General features: G+C 32.9%; 1 protein-coding gene across 2 annotated transcripts; it reads left to right on the top strand.

The window, feature by feature from the left end:
* The first annotated feature begins 244 nt into the window (after nt 1-244).
* Nucleotides 245-18,766, top strand: LOC139511236 (sialate O-acetylesterase-like). Of its 2 annotated transcripts, none has more exons than XM_071297822.1 (9): nt 245-332; nt 4,378-4,697; nt 5,155-5,293; nt 5,671-5,836; nt 7,055-7,149; nt 9,094-9,224; nt 10,437-10,591; nt 17,770-17,968; nt 18,472-18,766. In XM_071297822.1, exons 1-9 carry the CDS (start codon nt 257-259, stop codon nt 18,715-18,717), a joined length of 1,527 nt encoding a protein of 508 aa, XP_071153923.1. In that variant the 5' UTR covers nt 245-256; the 3' UTR covers nt 18,718-18,766. The 2 variants fall into 2 exon arrangements, with proteins under 2 accessions (XP_071153923.1, XP_071153924.1); XM_071297823.1 differs by lacking the exon at nt 245-332 and adding an exon at nt 2,788-2,923.
* The last annotated feature ends 1,544 nt before the right edge of the window (nt 18,767-20,310 follow it).

Raw genomic sequence — 20,310 nt, 5'->3', positions numbered from 1 at the left:
GTTTTTTTGTTTGCGATATGAAAAATGCCATGTAATAATCTGATAATACTTACTTGACCTCACGTTGCAGATGTTCGACCACATTGATTAAAATATAAAAGAGCGAAGGGCAAACATATCATATTTTATTTATAAACTGTAGAATATAAACATTTATTTTGAACGTGATTGTCTCACAGTCCTGTCTCGACTTCAAATCATTGTATAACTATTTATATATATTATCTTATCTCTCCGGTGAATATTAGTGTATACAATGTTTCTGATCGGGATGAAGGGGATTTTAATTCTTGTGTTCTTATCATTGAACAATTTGGTGTCATGCAAAACAGGTAAGGTCCCAGTTTCTCCCTTGTTTATTGTAGGATCAAAACAGATAAGGTCCCAGTAACCCCCTTGTTTATTGTAGGATCAAAACAAGTAAGGTCCCAGTAACCCCCTTGTTTATTGTAGGATCAAAATAGGTAAGGTCCCAGTAAGCCCCTTGTTTATTGTAGGGTTATATAAGCAGAGTACAGCTGCAAAACCACGCGATACTTTGTAAAGTTTGAATTTTGTATGTAAACCAGAAGTTTCAAAAACATGCCACGGCAACCAATGTTATATGATTATTTGAAACTATAAAAATCATAAGAAGCTCATTCAATTTGGATATCGCAATAATTAACCTCACATCATCGTATACTATACAATTGAGAATGGAACTGGGGAGCGTGACAAAGAACATTTAGATTTTTAAAGGAGCATACAAGTGGGAGATTAGGATGGTTATAAAACCAGGTTGAACCCTTTATTTTCATCGTAAAATGCATATACCAATTGATGGCTATTTCTACCACTGCCGATACCAATTGATGGCTATTTCTACCACTTCCGATACCAATTGATGGCTATTTCTACCACTGCCGATACCAATTGATGGCTATTTCTACCACTTCCGATACCAATTGATGGCTATTTCTACCACTTCCGATACCAATTGATGGCTATTGCTACCACTGCCGATACCAATTAATGTTTATTTCTACCACTGCCGATACCAATTGATGGCTATTTCTACCACTGCCGATACCAATTGATGGCTATTTCTACCTCTGCCGATACCAATTGATGTTTATTTCTACCACTGCCGATACCAATTGATGTCTATTTCTACCACGCTGATATCAATTGATGGATATTTTTACCACTGCCGATTTTCATTTGTTCCGTTGGTTGATAACATTTGATGTTCTTCCCCTCTTCGAATTTGCCTCTGTGTTCGGTAGCGCTGTAAGTATTATAATCCTTCTAATAATGCATACACATAGAAACTTGGAAATAATCTCTAATATTTAAACCTAATTATTCAAAATCCTTAAATATAAAAAATAAGTTTGATGGGATTACTACAAAATTTCTGTTTTATACAACCAAACACATAAGGGTTTGAAAAGTGTAACGTGTAAACGGGCGATCAATGGATCCGTATCTGAATAAATCAGGATTTCAAGTGTTCAACTCATTTTTTTCACCACAAAAAGTTGTCCTATTCAAACAATCAACACATCCATAAAAGGATTTACAACTAAAAATATATACACAGCACAATGCACATAAATCAAAATTCAAGGAGAAGTTTCTCATTCACAATATATAAACACACTGTATCATAACAAAATATATACACAATGTCACTATGCAATCACTATGCAACATGTATCAGACCGATTTATTCACAATGTCACTAACAGATTATTATGCAATATGCATACGGCCCTTTATTAAACCATGTCACCAACAGATTACTTTGCAACATGCATCAAGTAAGTATTACACAAAACATATGAACACAAAATCACATATATACAACTTCTATTTACAACGTCCACCAATATGTAGTATCACCTTGTTAGTCTGCAACTAACCACAATAACACAATGACACAATTACACTTGCACAATGTTTCAATTCACAAGGAATATATATATAAACACAGCTGAACTCACACACTAACTATCCCTTTGAGTTCGCACACAATAAATATTATCAAACTGGTAAGGTTTAACACAGTGCACTTTCACTAATACACTTCCACAATATAACAACTTGCAACACCAGCAAGTAAACACCTTGTATTCTCACTAATACAAATCTATGAAGTATTCACACTTCCACATAGTACAACTTGCAACACCAGCAAGTCTACACCTTGTATTCTCATTAATACAATAATCACTTATATATATCAGATTCACTTTATACATTGTATCACAATCACTATTGCAATATTCACTTATAAATCCGAACACTATTTATATATCCTTTGGAATCACTTATTCACTCTACTTACCAGTTGGAAAATAATCCCTGATGTTAACACTTCAACGGTCCACATAAAACTGACAAAGTTTCTCTATCTTGAGCTGGTTTATATACTACCATATGGAACGGTCCATTATACTTAAAGGGGTGAAAATCAAGACTATACCAAATTTAGGGGTGTTTTAACAAAAAGACGGTGCTCCAACTATGGAGAAACTTATAAACATATAGAAACACAATTAACAGGAAAAGACAACTGGTATTTCACATCAAAATAAATGAACTATGACCCATTTTCGTTACAAAAGTTTTAATTAATTATGCGAGACATGTTTTATCCCGTACACACACTAATCATTTTGTAAATAATATCATAATATCTAAATGCCCCGGAAAAATGTGGTAAGTAATTCAATGAAAAGTTGTTTCTCGGAAATGTTTTGTAAAGTTAGTCCGGAGGTTTAATTAGAGTGATGAAATTCCTGTATAAGTCGTATATAAGTTACAACAGTAAACACTTCTGCTACGCATTCTTTGTTAATAGTTATACTAGGAGAACACAACGTCGAAATGTGGAAATATATTGTAACTAATTCACTTCTCTTGATGTTGCATGCAAGTAAGTTTATTATACTCTTTGTTAACAGTTTAAAAGTCAAAATTGAAAAAAAATATCTATTGATTCATATTAGTCTATTGCTGTAATTATTCGAGTTTAATGAGACTAATTCCGGCGTCACACATTGGTGTATAGACCGACATGCACCAGACGTACAGAGAAATTTGACTTAGTCCATATACGTTAGGTGCACTCAAGAAGGCTTTGAGTAATCGTTAGACGCGCGTTGCATAAGTTTTAAAAGTACGTCGAAATGCAGAGGTATACGCTTTTAGACACATTCAGGGCACGTTGTTTACTCCTCAAGATAGTTCGACTTTTACTTGGACATTTACCTAGACGTATACGGGGCATGTTTTTGACATACACCTGGCGTAGTTTCAGCGCTTCTTGAACGTATAAAACGCATTCGTGGCGTATCAAAAGCGTACTCTTACATTCTATAAAACTTGCTCTGACTTTATACTGGCATGTCTCCTGAAGGAGTTCAAACACTCGATAATTACACGTCCAAGGCACGCCAAAAGCACGGATAATTGTCACAGAATTGACAAAGTCCGTATACGTTAGTTGGACGCCAGAGGAACGTTTAAGCAATTGTTAAACGCACGTTGCATAAGTTCGAAGTTCGCAGAAATGCGAAGGTATACGCTTGGTGAACACTATAACTCCAGGACATTTTTATTCAGCATAACAATTTTCATCCGGCTCAAGCGTTTGTCTAGCGTATACATGTACGCTACACGGACGTAATACATACGCTACAAGCGCGTTGAAAACGCTACAGATAAGTTTGAGACACGTTTAGAGCACGCTGTATACGCTTCAAATCGTTTTACTTTAACTAAAACGTATGCAGGTATGTTTGTAAAACACCCCATAATCAAACGTTCCAGACACACCGAAAGCACGAAATATCGTCCCAGATACGACCGCGACGCCTCTCAAATACGTGCAAGAGACTTTTTGTCCTTCGTAGCGTGCATTCCATCTACGTTAGACAAACCCCTGACTTACGCCAACATACGTTACTTGAACGCCCGATTCACGCTTAGGAACGCTTCTCGTACGCCAAATACACGCTTAAAGCTCATTGTGCACACGTTACAGATATGATTGACATGTTGAATGCATCAAAAATTACTAGCGTATTTGCAGCGTACATGATTTTTACCACGCCCGGCGTACGTACGAGCTGTACGCTGATGTGTGACGCCGGTATAATAGCTCCAATAGAGTATGATGGAAAAGTTGACTGCGTCCAAAATTACTACCGTATTGGCAGCGTACATGGTTTTCTATCGAATCAAGCACAAGTCGGTGCTGTACGCTGATGTGTGACGCCGGTATAAATCTTTGAAAAAATAACTTTGTGAGATTAACTTCAATAAACGGCAACTTCCTGCAAAAGAAAATACAAAAAAGGTTTACATATATCCATTTTATTTTTGCAGTCCGAGCTAATTCCTTCTCATTCTCCCCCTACTATGCTAACCACATGGTATTACAGAGAGGAGCCAAAGGGGCGTCAATCTGGGGACATTCAACTGTACATGGAGATAAAGTACAACTTTACGCCAACAACATCTTTTCTGGTAGTACTACTGTTGATTCTAATGGAATATGGCAGTCAAAAGTGGTTGATCCCGGAAGTAATAAAGCCACTGTAATAACGGCATCATCTAGCGTGGGGAATATAACTCTTAATGATGTCCTGTTTGGCGATGTGTGGCTGTGCTCAGGACAAAGTAACATGGAATTTAATGTTAACGGGGTTGGTAATACTTATTTTATCAATATATAGCTCATCGTAATTTAAGTATAAATATTTCATGCTTTCTTCTATAGCAAATAAATTTAATAGTAATATATATCTTATTCAAATTGGGAAGGACATGTTACTTTAAATAAATGTATGTATTCATTATTTTTCAAGAATAGACAAAAGTGCCAGTTTAATTATTTCGATTAATGCGATTTTGAAAAAAAATCTGCATACAGGTGTGTGTTTCAGTTATCAGAATGCGAGTTCATATTAATGCGACTCTCACTTGTAAAGTTGCATTATTGCAATAATAAAAACCCCGCAATAATATCTAAATTTACAGTATCTAACTTATTTTTTTTAAATTTTCCACCGCATTTCGAAATTGCGCCTATTGGTTGTTAGTTTATTTATTTATTTGTTCCAATCAAAGCTAACCTTGAAGTATTATTTTTGTTTACATTAGCTCGCGAACAGCAGCGAGGAAATAAGTGATGCAAGCAATTACCAGAATATAAGATTGTTCCATGTTGGACATCATACAACACTAACCGCAGATGGAGACCTAAACAGCATTGCAAAACCCTGGGCTAAACCAAATCTTGGTAAGCTATATCGTAATGCTCATAAATCAATTTGACTCAACATGGTGAACTATTCATTTTTTCTCTCATTTCTATTCGTCTTGTGCTTTGAGTTTTTTTGGTATCCATGACAAAGATGCCCAAATTCAAAGAAATTAACAAACATTGGAGCAAATTCTGTAACATTGTAATTATCAAAATAATAAGTGGGTAGTTTAAAGTATTTTAAATATTGTTTCTTTTTTTTGCTGTTTTACTTGGTAGATCGTTTACCCCTTTTGTATCAAATTTCTGCATTTCTTGTTAATATTGATAGAAAAGGGAAAGCTAAAGAAAACAATGCCTTCTTGGTTTCTTCTCCCTATCATTATAAATGATATTTTTTGTATTCTTTCCAGCCTCATTACCAAGTTTTTCTGCAGTATGCTGGTTATATGGGAAATATCTATCGTCACACATTAACCGACCAATCGGATTAGTTGAATCTAACTGGGGAGGAACTAGAATTGAAGCCTGGTCGTCACCGGATGCGTTAAAAGCGTGCGCAAGTACTGGAAGGAAACGGTATGTTTGTGTTTGTTCATGATTGCTAATATATTTTAAGCTTGACTTTCAATTTTTTGATTTTTATACGCCCGTCAAAATTTTGACGGGACGTATTATGGTATACAAATGTCCGGCGTCCGTCCGTCTGTCTGTCCGGCGTAAACATGTCGCACCTTAACTTGAGAACGACTTATCCAAATTTCATGAAACTTAATATAGTGGTTTCTTATAATTGTCAAATGATCTGTATATTTTTTGGTGAATAAAAGATTAAAACTTTTTTGAGTTACGGCACTTTGTAACTAAAACAGGGGTGTTTTTTTTCACATATCGCACCATATCTCAAAAATAATGTTTGATTATTGCTTTAAACTTAACACACTTCTTAGTTATATTAATCTTAAGGGGTGTATACTTTTGTGTGATGATTCAAAATTTCATTTTTGAGTTATTGAGTATTTTGTTAAAAAAGGGGGAGCGGGGTTTTACATTTCGTGCCGTATCTCCAAAACGATTTATGATTATTGCTTAAATCTTTACACGCTTCTTTGTTATATCAATTTAAAGATCTGTATACTTTTTGGTAATGATTTAAAATTTTATTTTTGAGTTATTGAATATTTTGTAAAAAAAAAGGGGGAGGGGTTTTATACATGTCGCGCCGTATCTCAAAAACAATTTATGATTATTGCTTAAAACTTTACACACTTCTTTGTTATATTAATCTTAAGATCTGTATACTTTTTGGTTTTGATATCATGCGCTCATGGCGCAGCTGTTTATTACAATTGTTTGAATTATTATGCACAAACTGTTTACTCAAGCAGCATAACAAATGTATAAAGAGACATTGTCTACGTGGTGTATTTGTCAATAAGAAAATAACCACGAGACATATAAACTAAAGAAGTATAGGAATTGTAGACAATGGTTGTTTCTTTTACAACAAGCATGTTTCTATTGTTAAGTTGTCCTATAGAAATAGCGATACATTATAAAATGTCAATTTCGCAACCGCCAAGCAATGTACGTAAAAAGAAAAAAAAAACATTTTGGTGTGTTTAAAATTAAAATGAAAAAACAAACATATTTCAATCAATGCAGAAAGTAATGCCGATAATAAATACAATGATGTTAGTATAAAAATGTTCTCTTCTTTATTCAGTTGTTTAAGCAACTGTTTCAATTATCAAGACTCGTTCAATGGATTATAACTTGATTTTCTGACATTTATAGGCGGGCAGTTAATCCAAACGCAGAGTCTGTCTTGTGGAATGGTATGATCAACCCACTCCTAAGAAATACTATTTATGGAGCTATTTGGTATCAAGGTGAGTAAATATGTAATGGTACAAAAGGAGATTTGAAATAGAAAATTAAGTTTTTAGAGTAACATCTATAAAATAAACGGTACCAATTTTTCTGCACCAGATGCTCATTTCGACAATCAATGTCTCTTCAGATGTTACTCGAGGCTAAAATGTTTGAAAATTCAATGCTTCTTAAAAGCATGATGAGCTATAAACAAAAAGGGACAAGAAGTATCCAAAGCTGGTCAAATCTTCACGGTAACATGATACAATAAGACGCCGAAAAAAATATTAAATTAAGAAAACAGCTCTTAATACCAATGTATGAGAAGAGTAAATTTGATACATAGATTCAAATAACATTACTTTGCACCATTTCCCATACCATGCATTAGTGCAATTAGAATAATTCTTATTTTATTTTGAAAGACATCGAATTAAGATGTATTATGAAGAGCAATGCGACAAATTTCCACCAAAATCCAAACGACATGGATATAAGCAACTATATTTCAACGTACGGCCCCCAATAATGAGCAAACCCATAAACTGTAAAATCAGCTATAAAAGGACCGGAAAATTCAATCCCTCTTCGTGTCCAATTTCTCCCATGCGAGTCAGCCATCATAGATCACCGGAATGTACCGACTGAATGATTCGGGTTAGAGCCCACCATGACCAAATGTGAAACAATGTAAACGAGAAAAAAACAACGATCTGATTTAGGACAAAACTATTAACGCAAAAGAACACACACCAATCACCATATTACATACATGCTCCTAATTTGGGACAGACGTATATAATGTGGCGGCGTTACAAAGAAAATGTGGTATGATTGCCAATGAGACAACTCTCCACAAGAGACAAAAAGGACACAGAAATGAACAACTATAGGTCACCGCACGGCCTTCAACAATCAACTAAGCCTATACCGCATATTCAGCTATAAAAGGCCCCCTAATGACCATGTAAAACAATTCAAACGAGAAAACTAACGGCCTTATTTATATAAAAAAAATGACCGAAAAACAAATATGTAAAACATAAACAAACGACAACCACTGAATTACAGGCTCCTGACTTGGGACAGGCACATACATACATAATGTGGCGGTGTTAAACGTGTTAGCGGGATCCCAATACTGCACCTAAGCTGAGACAGTGATATAATCGTACAATATATATATAAGAACAAAGTATAAAAATCAGTTCAAAAAGGCTTAACTCATCAGATGGACAAAAATACAAGTGGACATGAACGGGTACTTGTACATCCCAATAACAAAAAGACACTAGGAACAGATCTGAGAGTACTCACAGTTAACTGACAGATTGTTCAAAGCCACTAAAAACTAATAAAAAAATAATGCATCTAAGACTAAATTATCAATCCGTACACATCCAACATCCAATGGATTTTGGTATAAAGACGTCATAAACAGTCAGAGAAAAACATGACTTTGTGCAATGCCAAGATACAGATATAGACAGATTGTAGATTCATGAATGTGTATATGTATATAACATACTAGTAATATTTAGTTTGCTTTTAATTTACTGATAACAAAATCAATATTTATACCAATAAAAACAATATTCAATGATCTTATTACAGTGTTGAATTGGTAACCTTTTAGAATAAGTTTATTTAAAGGAGCGATAACTTTACCAGGATCATTTCTAAATTTTCGGGCACGGTTAACAACATTTCCGGGAAAATGAGGATGTGCTATCCCGTTTGAAATAAGTCTTCTACAGGTACAACCAAACTTCAAAAACAAATCTATATATTTATGGAAAAAATTAGTAAAGGTTTTAAGTAATTTATGGCCGTGCGGTGACCTATAGTTGATAATTTCTGTGTCATTTTTGTCTCTTGTGGAGAGTTGTCTCATTTACAATCATACCACATCTTCTTTTTTATATTTACACTTATATCAATAATTATTTATATAATGACAGGAGAATCAAATGCAGGCAATTCTGATGGCTACAAATGTATGTTTCCTGCCATGATTGATGACTGGAGAAGTAAATTTTATGCAAATTCACTCCATACCACTGATCCAAAGTTTCCGTTTGGATTTGTTCAAGTAAGACGCTTATTAAATGTTTATTTTACAATATAATTTCGTGTTTCACCTGAATGTGAATTTACTCTTTATCTTAATTAACACTAGGCACAACATAAAATCTAAGACTGCAGTCAATGTGTACTACGTATATTTGAACGTGTTAAGCCTTAGGCTGTTTGACTACAACATATATCCTTGTTTTGCTACGTGATACTAACAAAATCTGTTTTGTTTATTTATGTATCCATCACAGTTACTTTATTCAAGGCCAGAATTAAAAGCGTAAAAACTATATCGCAGGTTGATTGCAAACATCCATCACTTTTTAATTCGTTCAAGGATATGATTAAAGTGCTGTGGATTTTTTTTCGTTAGGTGCCTTTTATATATAGAGAAAAATACAAACTAAAAAAGTGTTTGGACGATTATAGAAGTAGTACATCATTTTGATTGGCAGCATGATAATGACATTGTGTTTCAAAGAAATGTTTTTCATCACAATAAAACTCAACATCCATGACTGTGGTGGTTTTAATAATTCAACAGTAACACGTTAGGAAATTAAATAAATGAAAAAATGGGGAAAAAATGTTAATACACTCATCATAAATATTAAAGTAAAGCAGGTGTCTTCCGCCATCTCTGTTTATAAAAAAAGCAGAAAACAATCGATCTATTCTCCCGTTTTAAGCAAAATTGATGAAAAAAAATTATTCAGTATTTGTAAAAGTAAACAGTCATAAAAATATGATAAAACACAGGTTTTTCTTCTTCATTTATATGAAAGTCTTGCAAATTGATTATATACTTCTCTCAAAATTTGAACATTTCATTAAAGATGTAGCTCGAGGGTCTCACCAGAACAGTAGTAAGCACTTCTGTTTTGACATGAATTATCATTGTTATGGTCATAATTGTAAATTAACTGTTTACAAAACTTTAAACTGTTGAAATACTAAGGCTTTTCTACCTAAGGAATAGATTACCTTAGCTTTATTTGGCAAAACGTTTAGGAATTTTGGTCCTCAATGCTCTTCAACTTCGCACTTTATTTGGCCTTTAACAATTTTTGATAAGAGATTCACAGATCTATGAGTCTTTTGTAGACATTTGGCAAAAATACTATGCATACATTATACGTCTATAAATGTCTTCTAGACAACTGCCATTTATGAAAGTTGAAAATAAAACAGGGTAGACTATTGTAATTTAAATTTGTTTTGTTTAAAGTTGGCAGCTTGGCGGCCATCTGCGGCTAATTCTGGATTCCCGGATTTGCGATGGTCTCAGACAGCAAATAACGGACAAGTCCCGAATGCGAGACTACAGAACGTGTTTATGGCTGTGTCGATGGATTTACCAGATTTTACCTCTCCTTTTGGCAGGTATGTAGTTATTCATTGGTTAATATGGGGACGAAGTCCCCAATTACGGTAGAAAAATAGATAAAAAAAAATTAAAAAAAAATCGGGAAATTTTTCCCGAAATTTTCATTCTACTAAGGGACCGGTCAATATTTATTGGGGGGTTGGGACCGGTGCAAAACGTAGTAGGACACTATTTATTTTTACTTATTTTTTTCATAGGACTTCTACTTATTTAGTCTTCAGCACTGATAGGACAGCAATATTTTTATGGCATTTGTATGAATAGAGAAAATGGGTTATACAAATTATACAAAAATACAACAAAATAAACAAGATTAATTGAGGAACAAACAAGTAACAACAATGGAAGTCTAGACATTAAAATTATGCTTAATTTTAACATGAAATGATTTTGAAAAGGTTAAAAAAAATATACATGTATAAAAAATAAAAAAACAGTCAAACTAATATTATAAAATTAATCATTCTATTTAAAGTGATATGATATGCTGCCATCAGTGTGGTACAAATTAACAATTATAATTATATAAAGGTAGGAATAAATAGAATATACATCTTTTAAAATAAGGAAAACTATTTAAGTAAACAATAAATCATTCTACTTAGAATATAAAGAGAAAAAAAAACAATGTCAAAAGACAGAAAAAAAAATATATACAAAAAAAGATAATACAAATTGTTCATAAACTATTGTACAGTAGTGTATTACTCTTCGTGAAAGTGAAATTGAAAAGGAATCTTATTTGCTTTCTTTAAGGAGGAGATCATTTAAAATTGCCAGACAAATTCAAAGACTATTATATATGATCTATGTTAATCTGATAAAAATGAAGATAAAGTCTGTTTAATTTATTCCTAGATTAGATAGGACATATACTTATTTAGTAGATATTTCATATAGGACAGACACTTTTTTAAGGTATTTTCAGAGGGTAGGACAGGGATTTTTTAAAGGGAGAAATATGAATTGCACCGGTCCCAACCCCTCAATAAATATTGACCGGTCCCTAATGAACTCAAAATCGTTAACTTTTTTTCAGACTTTTTCAAATCCCCGCATCTGCGCAGAAATCTGCTTCCCTTTTCCGGTCTTGTTTGCAGGAGACTTTAAATAAAATATAAATATATTTGGTGTATTTACTGTCTTCTGATTGGTTAAAAGTATTAGTTTTATTTTCAATGTTGTCAATTTTTTTGGCGACACGCCCACTCTGACGTTGTGTATTCATACGCCAACAAGTGTGTACGTTGTTATTGTTAATAGAAATAATATAAAAAGTTCGTTGAGCCTTATTTTTTGATAGAAATTTATTTATAATGAATGACAATAATTTATTTTGAATTTATTGACCCATAAAATTAATTTTTGACTCTTCACCTTTTACATAATCCGCTTCGCGGATTATTCAATGTGAAGAGTCAAAAATTAATTTTATGGTTCAATAAATTCAAAATAAATAATAGCCATTCATTAAATATATTTACAGTTTAGTAAAATATAGGAAGGAAATCAATACCAATTCATTTTTAATGATGAAAAAAAAAAACAACGTTACCTGATGACAGCGTTTCTTTGTTTACATTGAATATGACGTTATAACTTAATAACGTCACAACTAAAATCCCTTACAACAGAACCAAAATCGGAAACGTTAAGGTATTTCCGTTTCTTTTTTTTTTTTACATGTTTGATTAAAAAAAAAGGATTAACTCATACAGCCTCATAATATGAGGCAGGCATTACCTGTGAATGGGGACGAAGTCTGTATGATTTTTGTTTTTAAATCAAAGATGTTAAAAAGAGAAACGGAAATACCGTAACGGAAAATTTCCCGATTTTTTTTTTTTTTTTTTTAATATGAGGCAGGCATTACCTGTGAATGGGGACGAAGTCTATGATTTTTTTTAAAATCAACAATTTTAAAAAGAGAAACGGAAATACCGTAACGTTTCCGATTTTGGTTCTGTTGTTAGGGATTTTAGTTGTGACGTTATTTAAGTTATGACGTCATATGCAATGTAAACAAAGAAACGCTGTCAAATAACAAACATTTTTTTTAAATGAATTAGTATTAGTTCCTTTCTTAGACTGATAAATATACATTTTATTCAAAGTCTCATGTAAACAAGACAGGAAACGGAAGTAGATTTCTGCGCAGATCCGGAAATTAAAAAACGCGACAAAAAAAAATTGAACGATTTTGAGTTCATTAGTACAATGAAAAATTCGGGAAATTTTCCCGATTTTTTTTTTTTTTTTTTTTTTTTTTGAATTTTCTACTGTAATAGGGGACTCCGTCCCCATAATATGAGGCAGGCATTACCTGTAAATGGGGACGAAGTCTGTATGAATTATTTTTTTGTAACTTAAATATTTGTTAAAAAAAAGAAACAGAAATACCGTAACGTTTCCGATTTTGGTTCTGTTGTTAGGGATTTAGTTGTGACGTTATTTAAATTATGACGTCATATGCAATGTAAACAAAGAAACGCTATCATCAGGTAACGTTTTTTCATATCAAGGAATTATTAAAAATGAAATTGGTATTGCGCGTTCCTTCCTATTTTATACTAGACTGATAAATATATATTTTACTCAAAGTTTCATACAAACGAGACCGGAAAAAGGAAGTACATTGTACATTTCTGCGCAGGTCCGGCATTTCAAAACATGACATAAAAAAAATTGAACGATTTTGAGTTCATTAGTACAATGAAAAATTCGGGAAATTTTCCCGAATTTTTTTTTTATTGAATTTTCTACCGTAATTGGGGACTTCGTCCCCATATTGTTGAATTTTCTACTGTTATTAGGGACTTCGTCCCCATATTATGGGACGAAGTCCACTAATATGAGGCAGGCATTACCTGTGAATGGGGACGAAGTTTGTATTTTTTTTAATTCAAACATGTTGATGAAAGAAACGGAAATACCGTAACGTTTCCGATAATGGTTCTGTTGTTAGGGATTTAGTTGTGACGTTATTTTAGTTATGACGTCATATTCAATGTAAACAAAGAAACACTGTTATCCAGATCACGTTTTTTTTCATATCAAACAATTATTAAAAATGATTGGGTGTTGAATTCATTCCTATATTTGTTGATATGTTGATAAATATACATTTTATAAGTCTCATGCAAACAAGACCGGAAACGGAAGTAGATCTGAAAAAAAAGTTAACGATTTTGAGTTCATTAGTAGAATGAAAAATTCGATTTTTTTTTTTTTTTTTTATTGTTTTTTCTACCGTAATTGGGGACTTCGTCCCCATAATATGAGGCAGGCATTACCTGTAAGTGGGGACGAAGTCTGTATGAATTATTTTTTTGTAACTTAAATATTTGTTAAAAAAAAGAAACGGAAATACCGTAACGTTTCCGATTTTGGTTTTGTTGTTAGAGTGGGGAGCTCATATTCGCCGTTTTATGAGTTTGAGGTGTAAAAACTTCAAAGGATGGTTGAAATGGAAGAAATATGCCGGTAAATTATATTTTTATAACAAATATGATTATTTTTGAAAATGAGACTAAATTTCGGCATTTACCGCAAAGGACCGAAAAACGGACAACTATTTTCAGCCAATTTCCTGAATGAAAAAAAACGATTTGAAAGAAGTATTTCTTAGTAATTCTTTGACTGGTTGCCCTAAACTTCATTTTTTTACACCTTTCAAATGTCTGCTATTCATCTGTAATGAAATTTATTTGATAAATATTGTTTAAAGCTGCAGTTATTTGGTTTAAATTAGATGTGTAAAAACGGCGAATATGTGTCCCCCGTTGACAAAACATTAGGAAATTTCAAACACCCTTTAATCCAACTTTTAAGATGGTTTTTCTCAAAACAAACACGTTTTAAAGCTAAGAGTAATTTGCATGTGAAGTTATCTTCATATAGAAATATCAGTATACTTCAAAAACATAAAGACCTGAACATAAACCGAAGAAAACCTGGAAAGATATGGCGAAAATGAGCACCCCACTCTAGGGATTTTAGTTGTGACGTTATTTAAGTTATGACGTCATATGCAATGTAAACAAAGAAACGCTATCATCAGGTAACGTTTTTTCATATCAAGGAATTATTAAAAATGAAATTGGTATTGCGTTCCTTCCTATTTCATACTAGACTGATAAATATAATATTTTACTCAAAGTTTCATACAAACGAGACCGGAAAAAGGAAGTACATTGTAGATTTCTGCGCAGATGCGGGAATTCAAAGCATGACATCAAAAAAATTTCCGATTTTGAGTTCATTAGTACAATAAGATTTCGGGAAAATTTTCCCGATTTTTTTAATTTAAATTTTTATTTTTTTTATTTTACTACTGTTATTGGGGACATCGTCCCAATATTACAGTAGATAAATAAAAAAATAAAACAATCGGGAAAATTTTTCATTGTATTAATATGAGGCAGGCATAACCTGTGAATGGGAACGAAGTCTGTATGTATTATTTTTTTAATTCAATCACGTTGATAAAAGAAACCGAAATACCGTACGTAACGTTCCCGATTTTGATTCTGTTGTTAGGGAATTAGCTGTGACGTTCTTCAAGTTATGACGTCATATTCGATGTAAACAAAAGAAACGCTTTCATCAGGTAACGTTTTTTCATATCAAACAATTATTAAAATTGAATTTGTATTGAGATCCAATCTTATATTTTACTAGACTGATAAATATAAATTTTTTCAAAGTCTCATGCAAACAAGACAGATATCTGCGCAAAAGCGGAGAAAACCGGAACAGGAAGTAGATCTGAAAAAAAAGTTAACGATTTTGAGTTCATTAGTAGAATGAAAAATTCGGGAAATTTTCCCGATTTTTTTTTTTTTTTTTTTTTTTTTTTTGATTTTTCTACCGTAATTGGGGACTTTGTCCCCATAATAAACTCAAAATCGTTCAAATTTTTTTTGTCGCTTTTTCTAATTCCCACATTTGCGCAGAACGCAGAAATCCACTTCCTTTTTCCGGTCTCGTTTTCATGAGACTTTGAGTTGTCTAGTACATTTGTAAAATATAGGAACTTAAAGAACACAATACCAATTTCATTTTTTTATAATTCTTCAAATATCTTTGACATGAATAGACGTTAACTGATCGTGTTTCTTTGTTTACATTGAATATGCCGTCATAACTTAAACAACATCACAAGTAAAATCCTTAACAACAGAACCAAAATCGGAAACGTTACAGTATTTTCGCTTCTTTTGAAGTTAAAATAAGTTTGAATAAAAAAATAATTCATACAGACTTCGTCCCCTTTCACAGGTAATGCCTGACTCATATTATTGGGACGAAGTCCCAAATTACGGTAGAAAAATTAAAAAAAATAAAAAAAGGAAAAAATTCGGGAAAATTTACTGAAATTTTCATTCTACTAATGAACTCAAAATCATAAACTTTTTTTCAGACTTTTTTAAATCCCCGCATCTGCGCAGAAATCTACTTCCTTTTCCGGTTTTGTTGGCATGATACTTTGAATAATATATCTATTTATCAATTTACTAAAATATAAGGAAGGAACTCAATACCAATTCATTTTTAATAATTGTTTGATATGAAAAAAACGTTACCTGATGACAGCGTTTCTTTGTTTACATTGAATATGACGTTATAACTTAAATAGCGTCACAACTAAATCCCTAACAACAGAACCAAAATCGGAAACGTTACGGTATTTCCGCTTTTATTAACAAGTTTGAATTAAAAAAAATAATTCATACAGACTTCGTCCCCATTAACAGGTAATGCCTGCCTCATATTATTTGTTTGATAACGTCCTCTAACAATGCGCTCATATACATGTTAAATCCCGCAACATTCTATATCTTGTACACTTGTTTTTAATTTTGGTCCGTCCATCTACAAATATCGTATATGTATGTGTTGTCTGGATCATCATGGTTGTTGTAAGTAACTGGTTGTTATACTTTTGATTTCATTGTTTACTCATGAATCAGGTCGTTTTGTTTTTCTCGTTTGCACTGTTTCACATTTTTTCATGTCGAGGTCTTTCCTAGCTGTTTAAAAAAAACATGGGTTTGACTTATGGTTGAAAGCCATGCTGTTACATTTACATGTAATTGCTTACATATATGTCATTTGGACTCTGTCTGAGAGTTGCCTATTTGGCAATCACACTACTGTCCTTATTCTTTTACTGTAAATATTGAACAATTATCTTTTTTTATTTGTTATCAACTGTTGCACTGTTGCACTGTTGCTCAAATCAAGATATTAATAAAAAAAAATGACTGTTTTAAGTGTGAGTTCTTTGAGTAAAAATATTAATTACAAAATATGAGTGATGGTATATCTTTTTATACATCTTTATGCAAGGATTTGTTTGATTTGAGATAGTTTTTTTTATTCAAAGGAATCGTGTTGGGAGAGTTTCATGCTCACAAAGAAACCTCGCAACAACTCTCCGATGTGCCAATTTGGAAAATTACCTATTCAACCAGTGAAATTTCTTTTATCAGTTGCAGTCTAATTTCATACCCATCACAAATGTTGCAGAACCTGTCGGATTATTGTTCATTTGATCCAGTTTTGAAAATAGAAAAACTAATAATATCTCAAAACTTTATTGCGCTCGAATACTTTTTTTTAGGTACCTTCACTAATAACGGTCAAAATCAAATAACTTGTGAACCAGGGATACATTTAAATATACCCATAATAAAGAACATGGGATAACTTATAATTAATCGGATTTAGAAATATCGTGATCCAAATACTAGTACTAATAGATATTGATTCATTTGTTGTTTGTCAGTTAAAAATTTTGATATTCTCTGCATTCTGACTACGAGAATATACAATAGATAAATATAATAGTAAGGATTTTTAAGTGGGTTGACCAGGATACCCCCCCCCCAAAAAAAAAAACCAACAACACCAAAAACTCCCCATAAGCAACAAGTATGCTTGATAGAGGCAGTAAATTTAAATAACAACAGACAACATAAAAACCCTGCAGAGTCAAGCGGATGTTTCTTTTAAGCACGTGTTGTACTACTGGATGAAAGAAGTCTAGGTTGCTATATTGTTATACTCCAGTCAAGCCTTAGGTAACCATTGATAGAAAAGAAAGGTACATTTTGGTATGACATAAGTTACTTTTAACATAATTTTATAATGTTTTTTTCCACCACTGTAGCATCCATCCTCGACTAAAACACGACATTGCTGCAAGGCTAGTGTTGTCTGCGTTAGCAGTAGCGTATAAAGAGACACATGTTAGCTTCCAAGGTCCATATCCTACCAAATTTACGCCACATCATAATACCAATACAATCATTATAGAGTATGACCATGGTGCTTCACCACTTGACATAAGGAGCAGTGACAACTTCGAGGTAAATACTAATTCCTTTGGAGAATGGAGCGATTTTCTGACTTGAGCGGTCAAAATATATTTTGGATCCAGTTTCCAAATGTCAAAATAATTTAAGTATTGGTAAGCTTTAAATTATCAAATAAAAACAATTTAAAACTATATATAGCCAAATAAAGGCAACAGTATTACACCGCTGTTCAAAAGTCACAAATCGATTGAGAGAAAACAAAATCGGGTTACAAACCAAAACAGAGGGAAACACATCAACCACAAGAGTAAACAACGAAACAACGAAACTACAGAACCCTGAAGTGCAACAAAACACAAACGGTAATGCAACATACATAGAAACGAACTACTAAATATTAGATAACAACTGCCATATTCTTGACTTGGGACATTAAATGTCAGTTTGGTAAGATGATGATATAAAAAGAACTTATCCAAACAGTAAAATCAAATTGAACATTCTTTTAGCTTTATATTATATATAATAAATAATAGTTTCGGGGTTTGTTTCAGATATGCTGTACAACAATAAACCACGTATGTGTGAAACATGATAAAGGCTGGATATCTGCGCCAATGAAAAGTCATGACACATCATCTGTTACGATAAATACTTCCGGTTGTCAGCTTGGACAACATTCTATAGGTGGAGTTAGATATGCGTGGAAAGAAAGTCCGTGTCCATTTAAACAATGCGCCGTCTATGGAGCAGGAAACGGATTACCTGGACCACCATTCACTTATTCAGCACATTTGTAAATGAAGTATTGAAAAATAAAGTCATACAATAAAATGGGAAAACTTCGGACTCTGACTTCTTTTGAACTGATTTTTTACTGTGCGTACTGTTGTGTGTTTGTTTTTTCTACATTATCTAGAGGTATAGGTGAGGGTTGAGATATCAAAAACATGTTTAGCCCCGCCGTATTTTTGCGCCTGTCCCAAGTCAGGAGTCTCTGGCATTTGTTTGTCTAGTATGAATTTAATTTTAGTTTCTTGTGTATATTTCGGAGTTTAGTATGACGTCAATTATCACTGAACTAGTATACATTTTTGTTTAGGGGCCAGCTGAAGCACGCCTCCGGATGCGCGAGTTTCTCGCTGCTTTGAAGACCCATTGTTGGCCCTCGGCTGTTGTCTGCTCTTTGGTCGGGATGTTGTCTCTTTGACACATTCCCCAATTCCATTTTCAATTTTATTCATTTAAATACTTGATAAGAGAGGCGGAATATATCAACGCATATTCATATTCCGATCTCAGTAGTCGAAGAAAAACTGACAACATAATCATGGTAGATAACATAAAACGACGAAACTGGAAAGATTGACAATGAGATAATCTATGGTTTAAATGGAGTTCATTCCAATTTTCAGTTTTGTTACCTTCGTTTGGTAGTTTATGGAATTGATATGTACATGAATATTTTTTTGAAACACTGGAACGTTTTATCTTGAATTCTATCCTAATTCTATCCTATTTTTTAGACATTTTTAGAAATTGAAATGAGATGTCCCTTTGTGCGTCGATCTCTTCGGCTAACTGGGCTGTGCTTTTTTATGTGCTGGTTTAGGTTGATTTATGTATTCGTTTCTATTCTGTAGTTAGTCACCATTTCGGTGTTATCATGTATATCTATTATATTGCCACTTTTATAAATTTACTGTTTGCAAAAGTATGAATTATTCTAAATACTAAGGTTGTTTTTTTTATTCCAGGCAGATAACCTTAGCCGTATTAGGCTCAACTTTTTGGAACTTTTGGTACTCAATGCTTTTCAACTTTGTACTTGTTTTGGCTTTTGATATTTTTTTATATGGACGTCGCTTGTTAGTCCTGTTTAGACAAAACACGAGTCTGGCGTGTTAATTTATAAACCTGGTACCTTTTGATAGCTATTGTCCTATATGTTCTCCCATTTTTTGTATAGTAGTCCTGTCATGTAATGTTGTCATTTTAATGTTATATTTAACATTGCCATAAAAGAGGGAGGTTTGGCTAGCCACAAAGCCAGGTTCAACCCACCATTTGTTTCTTAAAATGTCCTGTTTCAAGTCAGGAAAAGGGCCATTGTTATATTATAGTTCGTTTCTGTGTGTTATATTTTAGTGTTGTGTTTCTGTTGTGTCGTAGTTCTCCTCTAATATTTGATGTGTTTCCCTCAGTTTAAGTTTGTAACCCGTATTTGTTTTTTTTCTCAATCGATTTATGGACTTCGAACAGCGGTATACTAATGTTGCCTTTATTTATTTATCTATTATAAGTATCTGCGAAACATAGTCATACTTCTCTCTGGTTGTTGTTGACGTCTTTATAATAAATCTAAGCGATGATAAATGTGTAATGATTGATAT

Source organism: Mytilus edulis, chromosome 2 (assembly GCF_963676685.1).
Source record: "Mytilus edulis chromosome 2, xbMytEdul2.2, whole genome shotgun sequence".
Taxonomy (NCBI): Eukaryota; Metazoa; Mollusca; class Bivalvia; order Mytilida; family Mytilidae; genus Mytilus; species Mytilus edulis.
The sequence above is the reverse complement of the archived record's forward strand: the minus strand, read 5'-3'. Positions and strand labels throughout refer to the sequence as shown.